The sequence below is a fragment of the Carya illinoinensis genome, chromosome 5 (assembly GCF_018687715.1).
Source record: "Carya illinoinensis cultivar Pawnee chromosome 5, C.illinoinensisPawnee_v1, whole genome shotgun sequence".
NCBI classification, from domain to species: domain Eukaryota; kingdom Viridiplantae; phylum Streptophyta; class Magnoliopsida; order Fagales; family Juglandaceae; genus Carya; species Carya illinoinensis.
Window position 1 is genome coordinate 12,470,009 of NC_056756.1, and position 18,842 is coordinate 12,488,850.

General features: G+C 35.6%; 2 protein-coding genes, 2 long non-coding RNA genes and 2 other non-coding genes across 11 annotated transcripts; 4 read left to right on the forward strand and 2 right to left on the reverse strand.

The window, feature by feature from the left end:
- Positions 1-158: 158 nt before the first annotated feature.
- On the reverse strand, positions 159-4,994 carry LOC122309143 (65-kDa microtubule-associated protein 8-like). Of its 2 annotated transcripts, none has more exons than XM_043122513.1 (11): positions 4,685-4,994; positions 4,390-4,593; positions 3,833-4,090; positions 3,524-3,736; positions 3,001-3,156; positions 2,761-2,920; positions 2,514-2,665; positions 2,334-2,421; positions 1,901-1,974; positions 908-982; positions 159-701 (listed from the first exon to the last, which is right to left on the reverse strand). In XM_043122513.1, the coding sequence occupies exons 1-11, from the start codon at positions 4,778-4,780 to the stop codon at positions 378-380; spliced, it is 1,800 nt and encodes a 599-aa protein (XP_042978447.1). In that variant the 5' UTR covers positions 4,781-4,994; the 3' UTR covers positions 159-377. The 2 variants fall into 2 exon arrangements, with proteins under 2 accessions (XP_042978447.1, XP_042978448.1); XM_043122514.1 differs by having other exon boundaries at positions 442-642.
- Positions 4,995-7,282: 2,288 nt separating this feature from the next.
- Positions 7,283-10,199, forward strand: LOC122309148. Its single transcript, XR_006242364.1, has 2 exons — positions 7,283-9,062; positions 9,170-10,199. It is a non-coding gene; the product is annotated as an uncharacterized LOC122309148 (long non-coding RNA).
- LOC122312028 lies at positions 7,667-7,769 on the forward strand. Its single transcript, XR_006242942.1, has one exon. It is a non-coding gene; the product is annotated as a U6 spliceosomal RNA (small nuclear RNA).
- Positions 10,200-10,521: 322 nt separating the features above from the next.
- Positions 10,522-13,266, forward strand: LOC122309147. 3 transcript variants are annotated; one of them, XR_006242363.1, is made up of 3 exons: positions 10,522-10,688; positions 10,809-10,857; positions 11,093-13,266. It is a non-coding gene; the product is annotated as an uncharacterized LOC122309147 (long non-coding RNA). The 3 variants fall into 3 exon arrangements; XR_006242362.1 differs by having other exon boundaries at positions 10,522-10,857; XR_006242361.1 differs by having other exon boundaries at positions 10,522-10,857; positions 11,319-13,266.
- On the forward strand, positions 10,598-10,700 carry LOC122312026. Its single transcript, XR_006242939.1, has one exon. It is a non-coding gene; the product is annotated as a U6 spliceosomal RNA (small nuclear RNA).
- LOC122309146 (ELMO domain-containing protein A) lies at positions 13,239-17,239 on the reverse strand. Of its 3 annotated transcripts, none has more exons than XR_006242360.1 (10): positions 16,975-17,239; positions 15,749-15,858; positions 15,259-15,327; positions 14,923-15,038; positions 14,764-14,818; positions 14,526-14,646; positions 14,248-14,295; positions 14,021-14,115; positions 13,582-13,765; positions 13,239-13,531 (listed from the first exon to the last, which is right to left on the reverse strand). XR_006242360.1 is itself a non-coding variant. In XM_043122516.1 (9 exons), the coding sequence occupies exons 1-9, from the start codon at positions 17,129-17,131 to the stop codon at positions 13,667-13,669; spliced, it is 870 nt and encodes a 289-aa protein (XP_042978450.1). In that variant the 5' UTR covers positions 17,132-17,239; the 3' UTR covers positions 13,239-13,666. The 3 variants fall into 3 exon arrangements, 1 of the variants encoding a protein (XP_042978450.1); XR_006242359.1 differs by having other exon boundaries at positions 13,239-13,539; XM_043122516.1 differs by having other exon boundaries at positions 13,239-13,765.
- Positions 17,240-18,842: the final 1,603 nt, after the last annotated feature.

Below are 18,842 nucleotides of genomic sequence, written 5' to 3' on the forward strand. Positions count from 1 at the left end.
AATGTCCACGAAAGTCATTCCATTAAGTTGGTCTCTCCATCACTCGAACTCAAGGAATAAAGTCGTCTCTAATGCTAATTGTTGCCGGTTTAGTAAATGAAATAGGTGGATATGCATCTAAAACTGCAAAAATGTACATATGTGGCAGTAAGAAAATGTGGGTTCAAAAGTTATTTTATTTGCCCTTGGAATCACAAATCTGATGAGGTCAGATTTATTATCACTAGAAACGATTTTATTTTATGTAGCTTTTTCAATCTGTAATAAAAGCCTGAATATATCCATCTACAGGATTTATTATATTATTTTCCAGACTGAATTTGCACAGATATCATCTGCGTCCTCATGCATGAAGATCAATGAGTCCGAATCAAATTTTAAGGAGATATTGGGCCTGAAAATGTTGACACTACTGAAGCTGTTTCATCTCTGAGACGAGAAGGAAGGCTCGGTCGATCAAACATGCCTTCAACTTGTGCTATTTTTCCTTCCTTCATCAAGGACATGCCCTGTGTTGCTGAATAAATGTTATTTGATCCCACGCGTTGAATTCCCTGAGAAAGCCTTCTGTTTGAAGGGATACCATTGCTAAATCCTCCATTCAAGCTCCTGTTTGAAAGCCGCCGGTTGCTGGTACCTGGCCTGGACACAAACAAATTTTCTTTCTCAACTACTACTTGGCTTTGTACCTTCTTCTTTTCCTGTGTGAAAAAGAAGGGTAAGGATGTTCTGGTTACTGTGAAATGTTGATGTCGTGCATATCTTTAGTATGTTTAACAGGAGAGATTCACTTGAGAAGGATGATCAATTAACAGAAGCTTGTAAGAGTACGAGAAATTGACTAGCAAAAAGAACCCAAAAAAAAAAAAAGGAACTTGCTACTGCATTGTCATCATATTCTTCATACCCTTTGTCTTTGCTTCTCCTCCTCCTTTTCCTGTATTAACATGTTATACTCTTCCAAAATTGCCAGGAGAGGTACCTAGACAGCAGAAGAAGTAATTTTCAATCTACTAGTTTACATGGTTTACAAAATAAGTCTGTCGTGATGCATAATACCAACTGGAGACATAGAATTGTAACCTTTTAGTAGTTTCAAAATGTCAGGAATTAAAAGAACCTAGGAGTTGGAGCGCCACTTATTTGATTAGTTCTCCTCAATACTATATTTCAGGTTTTTGATATTGGTTCTCCTCAATACTACTAGTTTTCATATGCTTATTATAAGTATTCATTTAGTTTACAATACCAAACCCGTTCATACAAAACGGTTTGCATTTTGAAATTGGTGGGTGAATAGAGAAATTTATGACAAGCTGGGACATTTGCAGCCTCAAGATTGAAGCTTTTCCTTTATTGCAAAAGCCCTATATTTTTATTGGTAACTTCAACTTATGCCAAACACTCTTCAAGGTTGAATGTGATCAACATCAGGGATAATACAAGAAAAAAAGTTGGTTTATTGTTTTTTTCTTTTAGATAAATCAACATAAACTTTGATTTTGTGTTTTTTGTTTGCCTCTAGGCACGATAACCGGACAATGACTTACAGGATTGACTTCTAGATATTAAAGCTAACATGGGACTGCTAATTTCGTATATACTTTGAATGAAAAAAATTGAGCATGTGAGCCCGTTGTTTGAGCATGTTGTACTGGGATAGAGACTAATGGGGCCTTTGACTGGAATGGTAATGTCTGTCTCTATTTTGTTTGTAAACATTACTGTTTCTGAACTTCTAGTTGTCAATTCTTTCTTACTATCTCTTAACATCAAGTTTCACAAAAGTTGAATGATGTTTCTTATTCATGTTATTAGCGGGTACTTCATGCAGATTATTGTCACGCAATCATCGGAAATCATATTTAGCCAAACATAGCACAAGCAAGAGAATACCTACCTCATCATACAAGAAAACTTTCTTTCTTTCTTCTTCCCAGCTCTTAGTCTTTGCTATTAGTAAATATACCAAAGCTGCAGTTGAACCACCGCCGAAGGCACATACTGTCAGATAAATTATCAGAACTGCCATGACTTGAGTGCCATGCAGTAGCCTATAATCTTTCGGATTCAAGGTAAAGTGTCACGTGCTGTCCAAAATCAGTAGGTTTCTATTTTTAATTCATTGATATGTTCTATTGTACAATCTACTTGGTTGGTATTTGTGTAGGAAAAATGTTTTAGCATCTGCATGGTCTGTTTATGCACCTCGAGAAGTTTTCTATTTTTATATTTTTTACATGGTTAGGTCATTGCACTTGGGCCTTCAAAAAACTCCCGTTTCCCATTGGGTATGCAAAAATGTGGCATAAAGAAACTCTTCTTAATATAACCTGGGATTTTGTTGGCTGTTATTCTGGCACGTTCTGCACGTCTCAGGTTCTTGTGAGCACCTCTGCTGACTGAGTATCGATTCTCATCCTGAAAGCATTGTTGGATAAAGAACATGTAATTGAAATGGTAAAGGGCTGAAGGCAACTTATCATATATAACAATTTAAAGAGAAAAATAACCCTGTTATATTCTTCCAACCAGAGCTCCTCATCACGTGCCAATATCCACTTTTCCACCTTTTCCATTATAGCCTTCCTGCTAGAAGCTTCTTCTTTTGCTCGTGAAATCTGTTCATCCATGCTCATGAGGAGATTGGCGTGGTCAATCTCCCCTTTTGTACATTTAGGTCAGTGCGTGGGATTCTTCAATTTTAAACAAGGACAACACAACACATCTAGACAACAAATACATATTATTCAATCGTACCAGAATTTAAGAGGTTTATTATGTTATCCATCTCTGACTGTGAAGGAATCTCCATGTGTGATTTATTGCATATCTCCTCCAGCTCATTATGTTTCTTGAGGAATAGCTCTTTCATCTTGCTTGCTTTTAAATGGTCCAGTCTCTTGACTTCGGCTTCAGCCTTGGAACAATTTAATTCACTAAATTATTATGCCTTGTTTCCAATACTTTTTATGAGTATCATAAACATTATATACATACCTGCTGAATTATGACTAGAGTAAGGCTTCCGGGATCTGATACGTCTTTGGATGAGACTGATAATAAATCAGTAACATGAGAAAACAATTGACGGTCACTGAAGGGTGCGTCCATTAGATTCCACAAATTTGTCAATGCTCTACCAAGTTGGCATAGCTGCAAAGATAGATGAGGCACATACTAACTTTATCTATCAGTATATTTCCACTTAAAAGCAAAACATACATGAGAAAGGAAACTAGAAAATCAAATGGCTGAAGCAGGAGGTGATTTTTACCTTTTTCCATCAGGTCTGTTCATCATCGTGTTCAAGTTACACGTCATTGTGTACATATATTACCAGTATTGAATTTATTTTATTTTACCTTGCATGAGGTCTGTTCTTCATTTTGTTCAAGTTACATCTTATTGTGTACATATATTACTAGATTTGGTCAGCAAATAACTAGTTTTGCCGCAGGGCAGGTGCCAGCTCCTGCAAATAATATATCAAATGAATAGCTCACAGCAGCACAAGTCTTACCTTCTCAAGCCTCTTTTGCTTTTCTTCCTCCAAAGACTCTACCGTGTTGTTGAGTTTTGCCAAAATACTTTCGCTTATATTTTTTGACATTCCAGACAATTCATTCAGACTTGGATGAACTTTGGTGATGATCATTGAGGAATCCGTCCCCAGTATAGCAGATAGGTTGTGGATTTTGTCTATGTACTTTTCCACTCTTTGGAGACTTTCATTCTTCAAGGTAAATAAAAGTAAAAAGAATAAGAACTAACTAATATGAATAATGTGATTATTGTCCACAAAAGAATTTCTCAACTATTCTTATGGTACCTTTTCATTGTGGAGTCTTTGTAGCTCAACCTGATACTCCTCCAGTTTCTTTAATGAAAGATCATTCTCGTTCACCATGACAATTGATGATAAATCATGGTACTCTGATTGACCTGCTATTTCTGCAGAAGTTTTCTGAATCTGTCCTTGCACTGCTCGAAATTGGTTCACCCTCTCTTCTTTCCTCAACCGCATCTCTCTCAAAGCTGGGGTGATTGAGTCTAGCTGCTCTTTCAGTGTTCCTGTCATTTTTTCTGGCTGTTCAGAAGAGACTTAGTATCAGTCCAAGTGAGTATAATTGGATTGAGAGTTCTGTGTATCAAGAGTAGATTCTTAGCTCAGGAATATACACTCATCATAATTCAGAATTTCATTGTTCCCTGGCTGACTTCCAGCCATGAATATGCTTTCACGTCCATTGTGACTAATTTCTGATTTAAATGAGACTTCTTAATTAGAAGCTTTAGATGTATAATTGTATTCCATGTTTTATGCATGCTCTTATTTGTGGTTGTTACTCTAGTTTAGAACCGGACGGGGGTTGATAAGTAGGGTACCCTTCCAGGAAGAGATCGTTCACCAAGGGACAAAAGAAGATGAGTGAATTCAGCCTCAGCTTCTGCCAACTCCTGGTGCAGGCGAGCTCTAGATATATTTGCACGATCAACTTTTCTCCTGTAAACTTCTAGACACTCTTGTTCTAAATCTAGCAGAACCTTCTCTCTTTCAAACTGATCTTCTCCGACTTCATCCCAGATAATCTGTTTCAATATCGTGGTAAAAGAAGACAGAATGAGAATTGTAATCATTACTTTTGTGTATAAATACAAGAGAATACAAGAAAGCTAGTGCCTTCAATTCCTGAAGTAAATATCCGCATGAAGTTTCTAACACTGCAGAGCTTCCCATTCTACCCGGTGCCTGGAATGAACCTATCTGATTGTCCATTTGATTTGTGAGGAGCTCACAGATACTCAAGCTGCTGTTGTGTGAAGTTCATTAGGATTGAGGGAAAGTGGAGAAAGTAAGTATGGTGGGGGTGGGAGCTTTGGATGTGGGTTATTGCTTAAAAGACAAGGTGACAATGGTACATTGGTAGGTAATGTTGAAGCTTTCGGTTTAAGGATCAATCAGTTTCTTTTGGTTCTTCAGGTTGTCTTTCCCTCTCCTAATATTAGAGTTCTGAATATATAATTTGGAAAAATAATGTCTCTGTCCTTAGTCTCTTAGTTTGACATAAATAGTATTTCAACCCTTTAACAGAACTTGGCTCTCAAGCAATCTTATGCCTAAAATGTAGACAGGCTGCTCAAGTCATGCTTTCTGCAACCAATATCGATTGCAGCCTCAGCGATGGGTCACTTTGCAAGTGGGCGAATCTGGACCGTATGATGTTATGTGCCCAGTAATGATCATTGATTGTAAGATTTTTTTTCACTTCAATATATTTTGATCGGATTGGATTTTCTGATTGAGGATCACTGATTGGGATTAGAAATATATTTAAGTTACTCAATATAAGCCCACAAAATTGAAAGGTGACATGCTTCTTTCTTATAGGTAGAAAAAAAAGTGTTCCTGCTTTATTAATTCTAGTTTTGAGATGAGTTCCATAAATTTTACTGCTTTATAGTGTTACCATATTTCAGCGGGTCTTGTTTGTTTTCGTAGATAAAATAAGATTAATTGAAATAAAAGATAAAAATTGAATAAAATATTATTTAAATATTTTAATAATATTATTTTTATTTTAAAAAAATTAAATTATTTATTTTATTTTGCATGAGAATTTAAAAAAATTGTAATGATCAGATGAGATGAGATAAAAATGATTATGAGGACAAAAGAAGTTAATATTCCTTGTTGGATTAAGAACATATGTAAGTTATTGATCGATAGGTGACATACTTCTTTCTCTATAGGTAGATAAAAAAATAAAAAAAAAGTTTAAAGTTTTTAGATCAGTTTCGATACTCTCTCGTTTTCAACAAATCACTACACCTTCTTCACCTTCTTACCAACAACTATTTTCCAAAAAAGTGACAGATTGATCTTGTGATTGAAGACACGATTTGGATGTAATTACCTTCCAAACATACTCATAGGAAGAGAGAGAGAGAGAGCGAGAGAATATGATACCAAGAGTGTTAAGAGGACATATCGGTGCATGAAGATAGAGCTCAAACTGACTTTTGTACTTTAAAGAACTTTTGTCCATAATAAATGGAAGTGAGATCTAGAGATGGTGGATTAGAAAAGAGATCTAGAAATAGTGACAACGGTTCTACAGTATTCGGACGAGGTTTGTCCTCTACCAAACGAGTCCAGGAATTAATGGGATAGAACGGTTGTCCGCTATCTCTTTGATATAAATAATTATATTTTCTTTAATCCTAGATACAAGCCTAGTGTAATAGTTTGTGCAAGTTTCCCTAATCTTTTTTTTAAAAGTAAAGTTTATTATTAAAAAAATATTTTTTATGTAAATTTTAAATTAATTTATTTTTAAAATATAGGGCACGTTATTACACCTTCTAAGCATGCAAATATCATTTCTCATTTTTTAAATATTCCATTTCTTTATAATAACTTTTAAATCATTACAACTTTTTCAAACGTTTAAATAAAATATAAAAAATAATTTATTTTTTTTAAATCTTAAAAATAAATATAAAATTTGAAATCATTAAAACATATCAAATGAAGTTATTTAATCATGATAATTTTCTCAAATTTTTAAACAAAATACGAAAAATAATTCAATTTTTTAAATTTAAAATAAAAATAACATTAAAAAAATTATATTATAATAATATTTTAATTTTATAATATTTTAATTTAATTTTTTCTTTCGATTTTGTAAAATCTTATCAAACATATTAATTCAATCCATTTAATTATTATTTACAAATTACCTCAATATTATTTACAAACTTCTTATTTTATTTCATATGCATAACCTAGCGATATGTTAATATACTCACGTCAAGATAAGGAGCACTTGACTTGCTAATATATTATATAATTCTCTTTTATGAATGCTTTGGAATCGTTCTATCACATAAGAGTATTGTTCTTATTGAAACAAAATCTCCATTTGAATATATGAAGTGTTTCATCTTCTTTCATCTTATTATTATATTTTTTTAAATTTTTATATAAAATATATTAACAAATCAAATTTTGAAATAATAATATTAAAAAATAATATTTTATTCAACTTTTAACTTTCATCTTAACTCATTATCTAAACTGCAACTAATAATACTCATGGTCCTTTTTATTAATTACAGACTATTTATTATGTCTAACTAGTGAATTAATTATTTAATATTATATTGATATAAAAAATATTTAATATTATATTATGAGATGTTGAAATGATGCTAATAAAATAGATGATAAATAAGATTTTTAATAACAAAATATCGTATAGTTAAAATCACTCACATATATATATATTAGTTTTTAATAATATAATATGTGATTGGATGGAAATATAAAATATATATCGATTTGAGAAAAAATCGGAGAAAAAAAAAAAAAAAAAAAAAACTAAAGAAAAGTCCTAGTTCCCTGAGCACTTTCCTTCAAAACCTCCTTCAAATATCAAAAGGAAAAGTCAGCCCGAGTCCACAACCAGGATGCGTAGGCGTGCAGTCTCATTGGTGAAGACGAAAAGCAAAAATCATCCTTTCTAGTTGGAAGCCAATGAGGCTCACATCGTCTACCTATTTTGAATTGTTATATGTAGCTGGCTTCCAATTTCTCCCACATCGACTAGTTACAAAATGAATTACATGTTTATGAGGCGAAGCGTGGCAGAAGAAGAGCGTCCCCTTGGGGACATCCGATAAAATTGGAACGATACAGAGAAGATTAGCATGGCCCCTGCGCAAGGATGACACGCACAAATCGAGAAATGGTCCAAATTTTTTTCGTTAAATTTCGCTCTGCGATTTTGCGGCTATGCCTCTCAGTATCTCACTCTCTTTGATCAAGTTCTCTTTCAATCGTACTGGTGCTCAATGGGTAAAGCTGAGATCTTTCATGTCTTATTTGGGATTCCGCGCGAGTCATTGTGAAACTAGGGTTTCTTTTCTGCTTCTCCAAATTATAATTTTAATTTAGTACATATTGAAGTTAGGGCAGTTTGGCAATTACGAGTGTTGATGTTGTTATTTTGAATATCGAAGCTCGAGATGTTTCTCTACAGTTGAAGCTTTTGAGGTTTTTGTGTCACGAGGTGTTGTTTTAGAACATTAGGACTGGCTAGTTATTCTTTCAGAGGGAGGAGAACATAGAAATGATTTTTGTAGGTGTGGAAATCTTCTTTACTGGCTCGGAGATTCGAGGGATGTTCCAGAATATTTATTTTCCGGTATTAAATTACTCTTTCTGACTATAGCTTCTTATCATCATTAGGAGTGTTCATTCATAATGAAGGAGTACGCACACGCACAGGTCCGCAGAACACGTGATCACTTTTTCTGCTCTCATTGAAGCTCACCAAACCAACTGATAGGAGTTGGACTTGAGTCTGTCTTGAATGTCATAAGAGTGATTATAGGCAGAACCATTGCCTTGGCTTGTCATTGTCAAATTCTGAATGATCATCCCTGCGTTGGCCCAACTCATGAAATTTCCAAAACATGAGTCATTAGCATCCCCTGAGTTGGCCCCAACTGTGGTTAGGATTCCAGAGGGACCGCCTGAGATGATCTCGACAGCTGCCCTGCCTTTAGGGACCAAATAGTGCTTAGAGTCTATGTATTTCACTGTTCCTATGACGGACCATTGCGGGAGTGAAGATTGCATTTCATTTGGTTAATCATTTAGTAAAGGGGATGCTAAGTGCACCCACGGTCTGCACCGACTGTGCATTTTGTGTGTGTTTCCAATACACGAAGCATTAGCATCCCCCATTGTGAACTCCAGAGTACAGGTAGAATCCTTGGTGAGCAGTGCTGTGGTTAGGATTCCAGAGGGACCGCCTGAGATGATTTCGACAGCTGCCCTGCCTTCGGGGACCAAGTAGTGCTTAGAGTCTATGTATTTCACTGTTCCTATGACAGACCATTGCGGGAGTGAAGATTGCATTTCATTTGGTTCTTCATTTAGAAAAATCCTCTTTCCGGAGCTTTTGAGAAATGCTGGACCCACCTCAAATCCACTGTTCACTAGCAGGTTGCCTGCAATTGAACTGGCAAAATTTATTGCTAAACGACCAGTTAAGCTATTAGACTAGTGTAATTGACATATTCATTGATTTATTTGTTTTTCTGTTCATCTAAACACCTTATGATTGGGTTCTCGTTTGATGTTCTTTTCCTCCAGCAAGTCTTGGTGCCCCTTATGGTACAAGTAGTTGTAGTATGTGTGCTTCATCTGTGCAAAGATTTAAGGCGTAAACTGACTCTATAAGCAAGCAGTTTTTGTAGGTACAGGTGCTTGTTCTGACTAATGCTTAAAAATTGCTTTAGTCAATTGATTTTGTGGATGGGGTATCGTATCAGAAAAAAAAACGTGGATTGGGAGCATTGTTAAGATTTTAAGAAGCTGCTGAGAATAATATTGCAACAACTAGTGAATAGATAGCTAGAATCAAAGATTTAGCTATGCAACACTCGGGTTTGGTTTAGTTAGAACTTGGAACTTGGAAGTGGTTCTAATGATTTATTTATTTATTTTAATATTATTCTTACAATATGGATTATTAGCTGATTTTGTTTAAGCGTGGCTCTCATATTTCCTTTACATATTGTCATTGGGAACAGTTTTCAACTTTTCACTCTCCGGAACGAGGATGAATGTGGGAGAACATAGTCCATGTAGTTCCTGTCGGATTTGAAAGCCTGGTAGATTTTGCTACCCTGACCCAACATGGTCAAATTCCCGGCAATGAGGTGTCGGGACCTGAAGTTACATACCAAACTGTTCCACTAAATGACCAACTGGGGATGCTGTTGTATTTTTTTTCTAGACCAAATATGGAGCGGTGGCGTTTGCAGCCATTATTTTTTCTGTGAAGAAAATTTTGCCACTAGTGGTAATCTTTTCTCAGCTCTAATTGAATTTTCTTGTGGAGTTTGGAAAAATGCCAACTTTCCGATGACAATGCTCTGCAACGACATGAAAAGCACCGCAAGAGCCATGGAATGAAACTATGAGAGAGGAAAGGAGCGAAATACCTTGATTTGAAAATCTTCAACGCAGTGGCAATTGCTATAATTTAGTACAATTTTGATTGCATCCTTGTTTTGCCCACGTTTCTGTACATGTGAACATTGTTAATTTAACGTGAAAGAGCGAAATGCCTTGATATGATTTCCTACTGCCATAATGCCAAGAATAAATCTCAAATGCATAATTTTTGTGCAAGTCTTTTGTGAAAAAACTTCCAAAAAATAAAAAAATAAATTTTCCCACTTCTTTATAATGAGATGTAAATTTTTTTTATAAAAATCTTGTGTGAATTTGGTACATTTTTTTAGACTTACCATTCTTCTTTGAAAAATAATTAGTTGCGATTAGAATGGAAAATCAGTAAAGAAATTAGTGCTGGTCCTCGCATGGTAGACAGCGAGATTGGTACGTACACAAGATGCCCCGGAAAGTTTTTTTTCACTTCTGACGCTGATGCTGACGCGTGTAGGATAAAAGCTAACCAAACCGGAGCTTCTGTTGGAATCCAACTAAGTCCCACATTGTTCAATTACATAAATCTCGAACAGTTTATGAGCGTAAACAAGCGAGAGTCAGATCGTCCCTTCGGGGACATCCGATAAAATTGGAACGATACAGAGAAGATTAGCATGGCCCCTGCGCAAGGATGACACGCACAAATCGAGAAATGGTCCAAATTTTTTTTTCATCACTTGATTCACAGAATCAATGGGTTTTCTTCTGTTTCCCTTTTTCCTGTTGGTTACTCTCTTATTTGTAGGTTTTTTTTTTTTCATTCGTTGGTCTCAAGGAGGATGAGGACTCATACAACCAGGACTTCCTGGAGGTGCAATCGCAAGGTATTCTTGCCTCTTGGTCCTAAGCTAGGATCTACTGATTGATTCTTCTTCTTCTTCTTTTTATTTTTTATTTATTTATATATTTATATAAATTGACGAGTTTTGAGACAAGTTTACATGTAGATAGGGAATAATTTGGGCCCAGCCACCATCTATTGGAACTAGACCTTTTTCCTTTTTAAATTACGGTGAAGACGTGCAAATTACTAAGGTTATGGTGTTTGAAATGTATCAGAATTATATGAAGATTTTCTCGGTTTGTATCCTGCTGTGGAGGGAGGTTGCTAAGTCGTTGAAAAGTCGCAGCATAGACTCCTAGTAATCTGATTTGGAAAGAAAATCTGTGTAGTGATGATATGGATGCTGTTGAGTGCTTAGTTTTGCTGAGATTCTGTGATAGCTTTCTTATTTTCTTGATGTTGCATCGCTGTGAATTAACGTGCAAATCTTCCTTGTGATAGTTGTCAAGTGAAGTCCCAACAGGATTGAAACTTTACAAGAGCAAGTCGATTGGTGTCCCAACTTAGTTACAAGGAACATGTCTGCCACGAGCCGATGGTTACAGTGGGGTCGATATCCTATGCATTGAATCTCAAACTTGATGTGTCCCCTCTAATTGTTTTAGCCTCCCATACTTATAAAAAAAAAAAATGGTTGTCTTAGCCTCCCACGGGCCATGTTTTTACTAAGTGCGCCTCGCCCATATTTCCCTTCTCCAAGTACCAATTTTTAGTTGACCTTGCAAACCAAATTGAACTGTATTTCATGGCCATGCTCTCGAAAGGAACTCTTGGCGCCTTAAATTTTATACCAACTTCTGCTCAATGAGGGCATTTGGATTCAGGTGGGGGTTTGTTTGCAGATTTTGGTAGGGATATATCTTTCGTTTGGACTCCCAGGTAAAGACTGGTAACAGGTTTGTTTGACGAGTGACTTGTGAGAGCTTGGCCGGTAAGATGTGCTTTATCAGAACATGATGTTGCTATAAAGGGGTGATAGGACCTTCGCCGGAGCTATGAGGAGGTATGTTTACTTGATTTATGAGCGTAAGATTACTTAAGACTGATGGATATTACTGGTAAAATTCAAACTCTTTATCATTATCTTGTTTGAGTGATGAATTCAAGCCCCATAGCGTGGTCATGAGATCAACAGAATAGGGAAAAAAAAAAAAAAACTGAGGTGTGTATTTACTTTTAAAACATAAAATGACAGTAGGCACTAAATTTACTAAGCATGCTAAAATCAGGTGCTTGTTGAGATAATGGTACAAGCTAGAACAACTGGATGTGCAACTTAATGATTTGAATTGGGATTGCTCTTATTTTCTTTCAATAAACTTGTAGAACTTCGCTGGAATACTCTTTCCTTTCATCCAACCTTGTAGCCATCCTATGCTATACTATCCTGTATGCTGTCTTGCTTAAAAATGTTAATACAGACCCAACACGTTGGTGGTCAATTTCAAGTTTCCCTTCCGAGTTCCTCGTCCTTGAGGTGGTCATCATCAGAAACAGCAACAGCCCACTCAGATTCAAATGTGACATCCAGGACATAGCATGGAAAGCAAGACAAAGCAGGAAAGCAACATGGGGGTAGATCCAAAGATCTCAACAACAAATAGGGAAGGAAAAGTAGAAGGCTTGCAAGACTAAAGACCAGAAATAGCTGGCTCCTATTCATGGTACTGGCTACGTAATCAGTTGTGAGAGAGATAGTGCTGATCGGATAACATGTTCTTGAAGGGCAGTTTGCTGAGGTTGCTTGCAGGCCTGCAGTACCTTATTGACTGCACTTTGAATAGGAAAGCCACGAAGAAGCAGACCAATATGGAGAAGCCAAGCTCGCTTTCATCTCCAAACACAAGAAATTCCCATTTGTCCGAGCAGTGGAAGCCAATAGGGTGGATGCCATTACGTTGTTTTGCAGTTGCTGCACAGCAAGAACGCCATTATTGGACAAGTTCTCCGTTATAGCGTGGGAGAAGCAGGCAATTGACGACATGGATGCCAATAAAAGTCTTGTTGGGGTGCTTCAGAATTCGATAGAGGAGCCGTATGCGATGGTATCATAATGCCTACATTAAAGTAAGGTCTGAAGGATAATGCGTAATCAACAACTTTTCCCTTCATTGCCATAAATGTGTGGGGATCGTTTTCCCTTTGCTGTACAACCGACCATTTTGTTTGTTCTTGAAGGACGGAGACGAAAGATAGAGAGAAGGGGAGTCCAGTGTAATACCAATTACTGAGATGATTTGAGTGATACCAATTTAAGCGAAACAATTGATGATATGTAATGATTAACTTTCTAGTAAGTCTCACACGTACGTGGGGACGTAAACCAATCCATCACATGAAATCAAAGAATCAAGCAACCAATTGAATAGAATTTAGACATGTTTTGATATATACGAGTGGCTTGGGTATGAATTAGATGTTCACATAACATATTTCATCAGCAGTCAAAGCTGGGTTACCTGAGTATCCAACTTGTATTCTGATCAGTAGTCGCTAATTACATCATAACAAACAGTGGCAGCTCACTCAAAATCATAAAGTACAATATCGCTAATCATGGTGGTGAAAACTATTGCAGTTACAATGTTACATACGAAAGTCTCGGTAACTGCCTTTGTACGTATGATGTATTGAGAGAGAGAGAGAGAGAGAGAGAGAGAGAGAGAGAGAGAGAGAGAGAGAGAGAGAGAGAGAGAGAGAGAGATTTTACAACTTTAAGGTCATCCGTGGATAGAAAGGACTCAACTGGTCTCAGAATTCCTGCACTCTTGCTTTCGGGTAGACTACCATTAACAGAGAAGACTATAAGAAGGCATGTCTTCTATCCGTAGGACATCATCCATAAGAAGTTCCCTTTCCAATTGAGTCCGAGTGGACTTTAGAACATCCTATACAATTACACACTCTAGTCAGAATCATTCAGCATAAAAGTCCCATAAAATTATTTTCATATATATTAAATAATCATACGTGAAATTCAGAAGAATTGTTTTGTTTGCTTTCCTCTCTCCTTTTTTTCTTTACACGTTTGTAAATTGAAGAAACATGTTTCTTCATATGGTCAGTAAGCTTAGATTTATGCCTTAATAAAGCAGGTATGAATGTTGTGAGCATAAATAAAAACGATAGCATGGTTTCCTCACATTGAACTCCATGTATGTAGCATTTCTATCGAGCCATTGTTTGTCCATTACCACGAAAGCCACACAATACAGCAAGTCAAAGGCCCACTCATTTTCTGGAAACACAAATGAGAAGAACATCAAGGACATCATGGAAAAGGCTACATTTAGCAAGACATAGTGCTTGCTTAAGCCCATAAACTACCCTCAAGCTGCCTTTCCTACTAATTACTGGCGCAACCTCTTACCCGACAACATCTGCAAGAACACGGCTCTGATAAAAGTCCTGGGTTTTGCTGCCAACAATGAAACTACGAGTATTACCATTATACCTCAAAAGGAAAAAAGAAAAAGAAAAAAACATACAAATTTCCTGTCATATGGTTTATCTAGGTCTTTTACGAGAGAATGAAGTCATCACTCATTAGAACTCCCGTTTTGACAGGCCAGAGAATGAGGAATGGCCTACTCGTATGCAAGATGCAAGTATTAAAATCTGGAAGAAATGAATTCTGTGTGCTCTTACAGGCATCGAGATCAAGCATTTGCATGATCATGAAAGTGATATTTACACCAGCAACGGCAAATGGATATTCCCAATCAGCTCGCTTTCCTCCTTGCTTTTTCAATAGACGTTGAAAAGATGCCTGCGATGGCAAAAGAAAAACCTATATAATGTCTTGCTGACAGGACTTGTTTCCAAAATTAATCATTAGCCCTGACTGTTCTGAACTTTACATTGAAGAGCCAGGTTAGGATCTTACCGAAAAGGTCTTTGCAAAGAACAACAGATTCTCCAAAGAAATGAATCCAGCTCCTCTGTACAAGTAAAATTTTCAAGAGCAACTGAATACGTGGACCCCCAAAATGATCAGGGAGAGCAAAATGCAGAGGCACAGTGATAGCAAGACTTGGAAATGAACCTGAAATCAGTTGATGGATCTCTACCCTGCCACCCCATTTCTTTCCATTGATCAGATATCAGACCATGGAGCTCCTCACCAGGGTATGTAGCAGACCATAGAGCTTTCAAAGCATCCTATACCAGTAAAACTTTCTTAATGAGTATCCTGAAAGAAATATTTACTTGAACAACAAAGTGAAATATAACCAAAACCAAAATTATGCCATAGCAGAGAATTAGCAGTGAGAGAAGACCATTCCATTTCTGATGCTTCAATATGGGTTGTCATCATTGGACAAGTCTACAAATAAAAAGTGCGAATGCTGCATTAAATTTAAGAAGATAAACATTACACCTGGTGATCTGGCCTAGAAGCATCAAAGTAAACCTTCATTCGGTGTTTCAATCTTCTCAGTCTTTCTTCCTGCAAGATGGCGAGCAAATCTTTTCAAGATGGTATAACAGCCCCAATGGAGACAAATATATGCCAGAACAGCACTAACTGAAAAACCAGAAAGAGTCACAAAACCTGAGAATATTACCAGTCCCACGAAATTAATCTATATGATAAATGGTAAGGCCAAAACAAGATTGCTTACAAACTCACATGATTCAATATAGTACATTAGATCTATCTTATAATAAAAAAAATGTCTCAATTTAACATATCATATCAAAAAACAGTTTTTTTGTAATTCTCTTCATCGACCAATCATTTTTCAGTAAGCAGCAACAAAAACTACACATGTATGATATTTCCTTTTTCTTTTTTCCCCTTTGTCGTTCTAACTTATTTCGCTCCTAATGTTTATTTTACAGTCTTGATCATCTCTATACATACTTGCCTGTTTAGGTGTCATGTTAATGCAGATCCGCTCATAATTGCCCTTTCGCTTGAAGCAAACACATGTAAGGCCTTTACCAATCCATGTAGGCGTCCCATAAGTTGCATCATCTGCATGCAAGAGTCCCTAACTTAAGCTTGAATTTCCAATAAATCGCCTTGTGAAAATTACAGTTAGACACATCTTATCATATTAATGGCGTCGTGAAGTAACTCAAATAACTGCTACCAACAATAGACTGCATGATGCATCCCTTGGCCATCTAGTTTATGAATTCATTACAGTCGACTGGTATTCTCATTCGAGGTGAGTATGATAACGTGCGTACTCGCGCCCCCTCTGAGCCCGTGCGTGGCATAATCCGACCAGATTGGATCAAGTGCTCACGTGGACACACCATGTGGTCGGACCGGGTCCCGGTCCCAGGTTCCAGCTCAGCCCATGTCTAACCCATCTTACTTTATTTTGTCGGACTCGAGCGACAGACGACAGTAATGAGCATACTCGCATTAAATAAAGTCTCATGCCCCACTACTTTACAACGTAAATTAATAAAAAAATAAATAAATTATAAGAAGAAGTATAAATGACAAATAACGTAGGCCTGTTCCTTCAGAACAAAATAGATAAATTTTCTACAAAACTAAATACTAAAACTAGCCTCTAGATGTCCCCAGTGAGAAACCGTAAGCATGATTTGGGGCCCGCGTTGAGACGGGACACGAGATGGTATGGATGGTCAATGATTGCATGCATTGGACTGTCCGGTCCACTAATCTTACCACAATATCCTGACAGCCGCGTAATCCGGCACCGAAACTGACCCAAATCTCTCTCTCTCTCTCTCTCTCTCCACCAGATATATTTAAAGCTTTCGTTCCCAAGCAAAAACCCAAAACTATCACAAAGGTCTAAGATTATGAATCGGAAAGTATGGTGCAAGCAATCAAAACTACATTAAAAGAAGAACACACGCGCACGCGTAAAAAAGGTTTGTCGCCGGTACTCTCTCAGACTGTAAATATCAAAGAAACTAGGCAAAAAATGGATCCAAATATATCTGTTACAGTGTGTTACTCAACTAGAAAACAATCCAGAGAAAACCGAGCCAACGTTACCGTTTTTTTGCTTATAGATCCATATAGAGGACGTTTCAGAAAAAGAATATCAGATTAGACAGAGATATTGATTGTCAGAAGTCGCAAAGAATGGGGCCGGTGTGTTACCTGAAGAAGCAGAACCGTGAGAGCATCGGGGCATCGACGATGAAGGGGATAGAGTACGGATAGCGAGGAAGCTTCCCTGAGTCCTAACCATGCTCATCTTTACGCCCAAATCGCTCCTACTCCTACCAATAAATCTATCTTCGCCTTTACTTAGCATTTAGTTTTTTCACCCTCAGAAAGCTGCGAGAGACAGACACAGACAGAGACTGAGAAAGAGAGCCACTTCCCAACATTTTTTTAGCGAGTATACGTGACTCACGACTCTGTGTATGGGTGAGCTAGATGAGAAATTACGTAAAAGCCGCGCTCCTTATTTCATTTTACACATTACTTCACTAACCCTTAAGTATTTGGCCTATTTAAGAAAATAAAAATTAAATATTTAATCATTTTTACGTATTTTTATTTTATTTTATTAATATAATTGATTTCATATTAAAAAAATTAATATAGTCAATCATATTAAATTTTAATGAAATTCATAAAGAATGAATAATTTTACATATAATCATAAAATACATGAATATTATGTAATCGTTTTAAAAAATAGTAGAATCTATTATTAAAAATTAATTTTTTTATATAAATCTTAAATTTTATTATTTATTTTAAAGTGATAATATAATGATTACATAATTTACAGTTATAACTATCTTTTTTAATAATTATTTTTAGTAGAATTTAATTATTTAAAATTATATTAATTTATAAATTTATTTTTATATAATCCTATAATGATTTTTCTAACTTTGAAAAGAAAAATTGACTTTCGGCCAAACTTGCAACGGACTCAGGGTAGTTAAGTATGGTCAAAGCCTTTTAACAGATTAAAAAAAGCTATTATTTTGATCAATTTTTTAAGAAAAAGAAACTGCCGACGCTATTTGGAATTTTGTGTCACCCACTTTCTTAATGGTGAGCCTGCAATTTGTTTAGTTAGGTCAGACGGACGTGGAAAGACACCTGTGTTATTTTGGAGGAATGAGAAGGGCAATTTTGGTCAAATGTAGAGATCACGAATCTCTCCGTGGTGGCATAAAGCCCAGCACAACCTTTAGGTTCCATGTGGCAAACTGTCGTAAAACTAAAAGTCCGGACCGCCGACTAATAAAAAGGGCGACTCTTTGTGCAAAAAGCTTTGTGAAAGTTCTACAAGGCCTAAGATTAACGTAAGATAAGTTCTACAATCATAAAGTCATATAAAAATAAATATATAAATTGATGTGATTTTATATAATATATTAAATTTATTTTATAATAAAAATAAATTTATAACTTAAAGTATTATATCAAATTGTGTTAATTTATAAATTTATTTTATTGAATCTTTTTATGACTAAAATATTTTTATTAATATAATAGTATCACTTTATTAACTTATTAATTTTTTAAAATTTTGAACAATTCTATATGTCATTAAAGTTTTTAAAAGTAAAATCTGATTTTGTTATGTACAGTACTCATACTAAATGGTAAAAAAATAAAAAGAAAATCTTGTTCACTCTTATAAAACATCTCATTTTATTTTATCTTATTTTATTTAATTATTATAATTATTTTAAATTTTAAAATAATATATTTTAATAATATTTTATTTAATTTTTAATTTTAATATTAATTTATTTTATCTTATTTTATCTCATATTTTAAAATAATATATTTTAATAATATTTTATTTAATTTTTAATTTTAATATTAATTTATTTTATCTTATTTTATCTCATATTACAAAAGGAACGAGAACTTAATATCATCCAATTAATCCATGAACATTGTGTTTTTCATCGATCTTTGAGCCTTTTTTTATTTTTTTTGGAAGGCAATCTTTGAGCCTTAAAAGCACGGCAAGGAGCCAACAATAATGATTC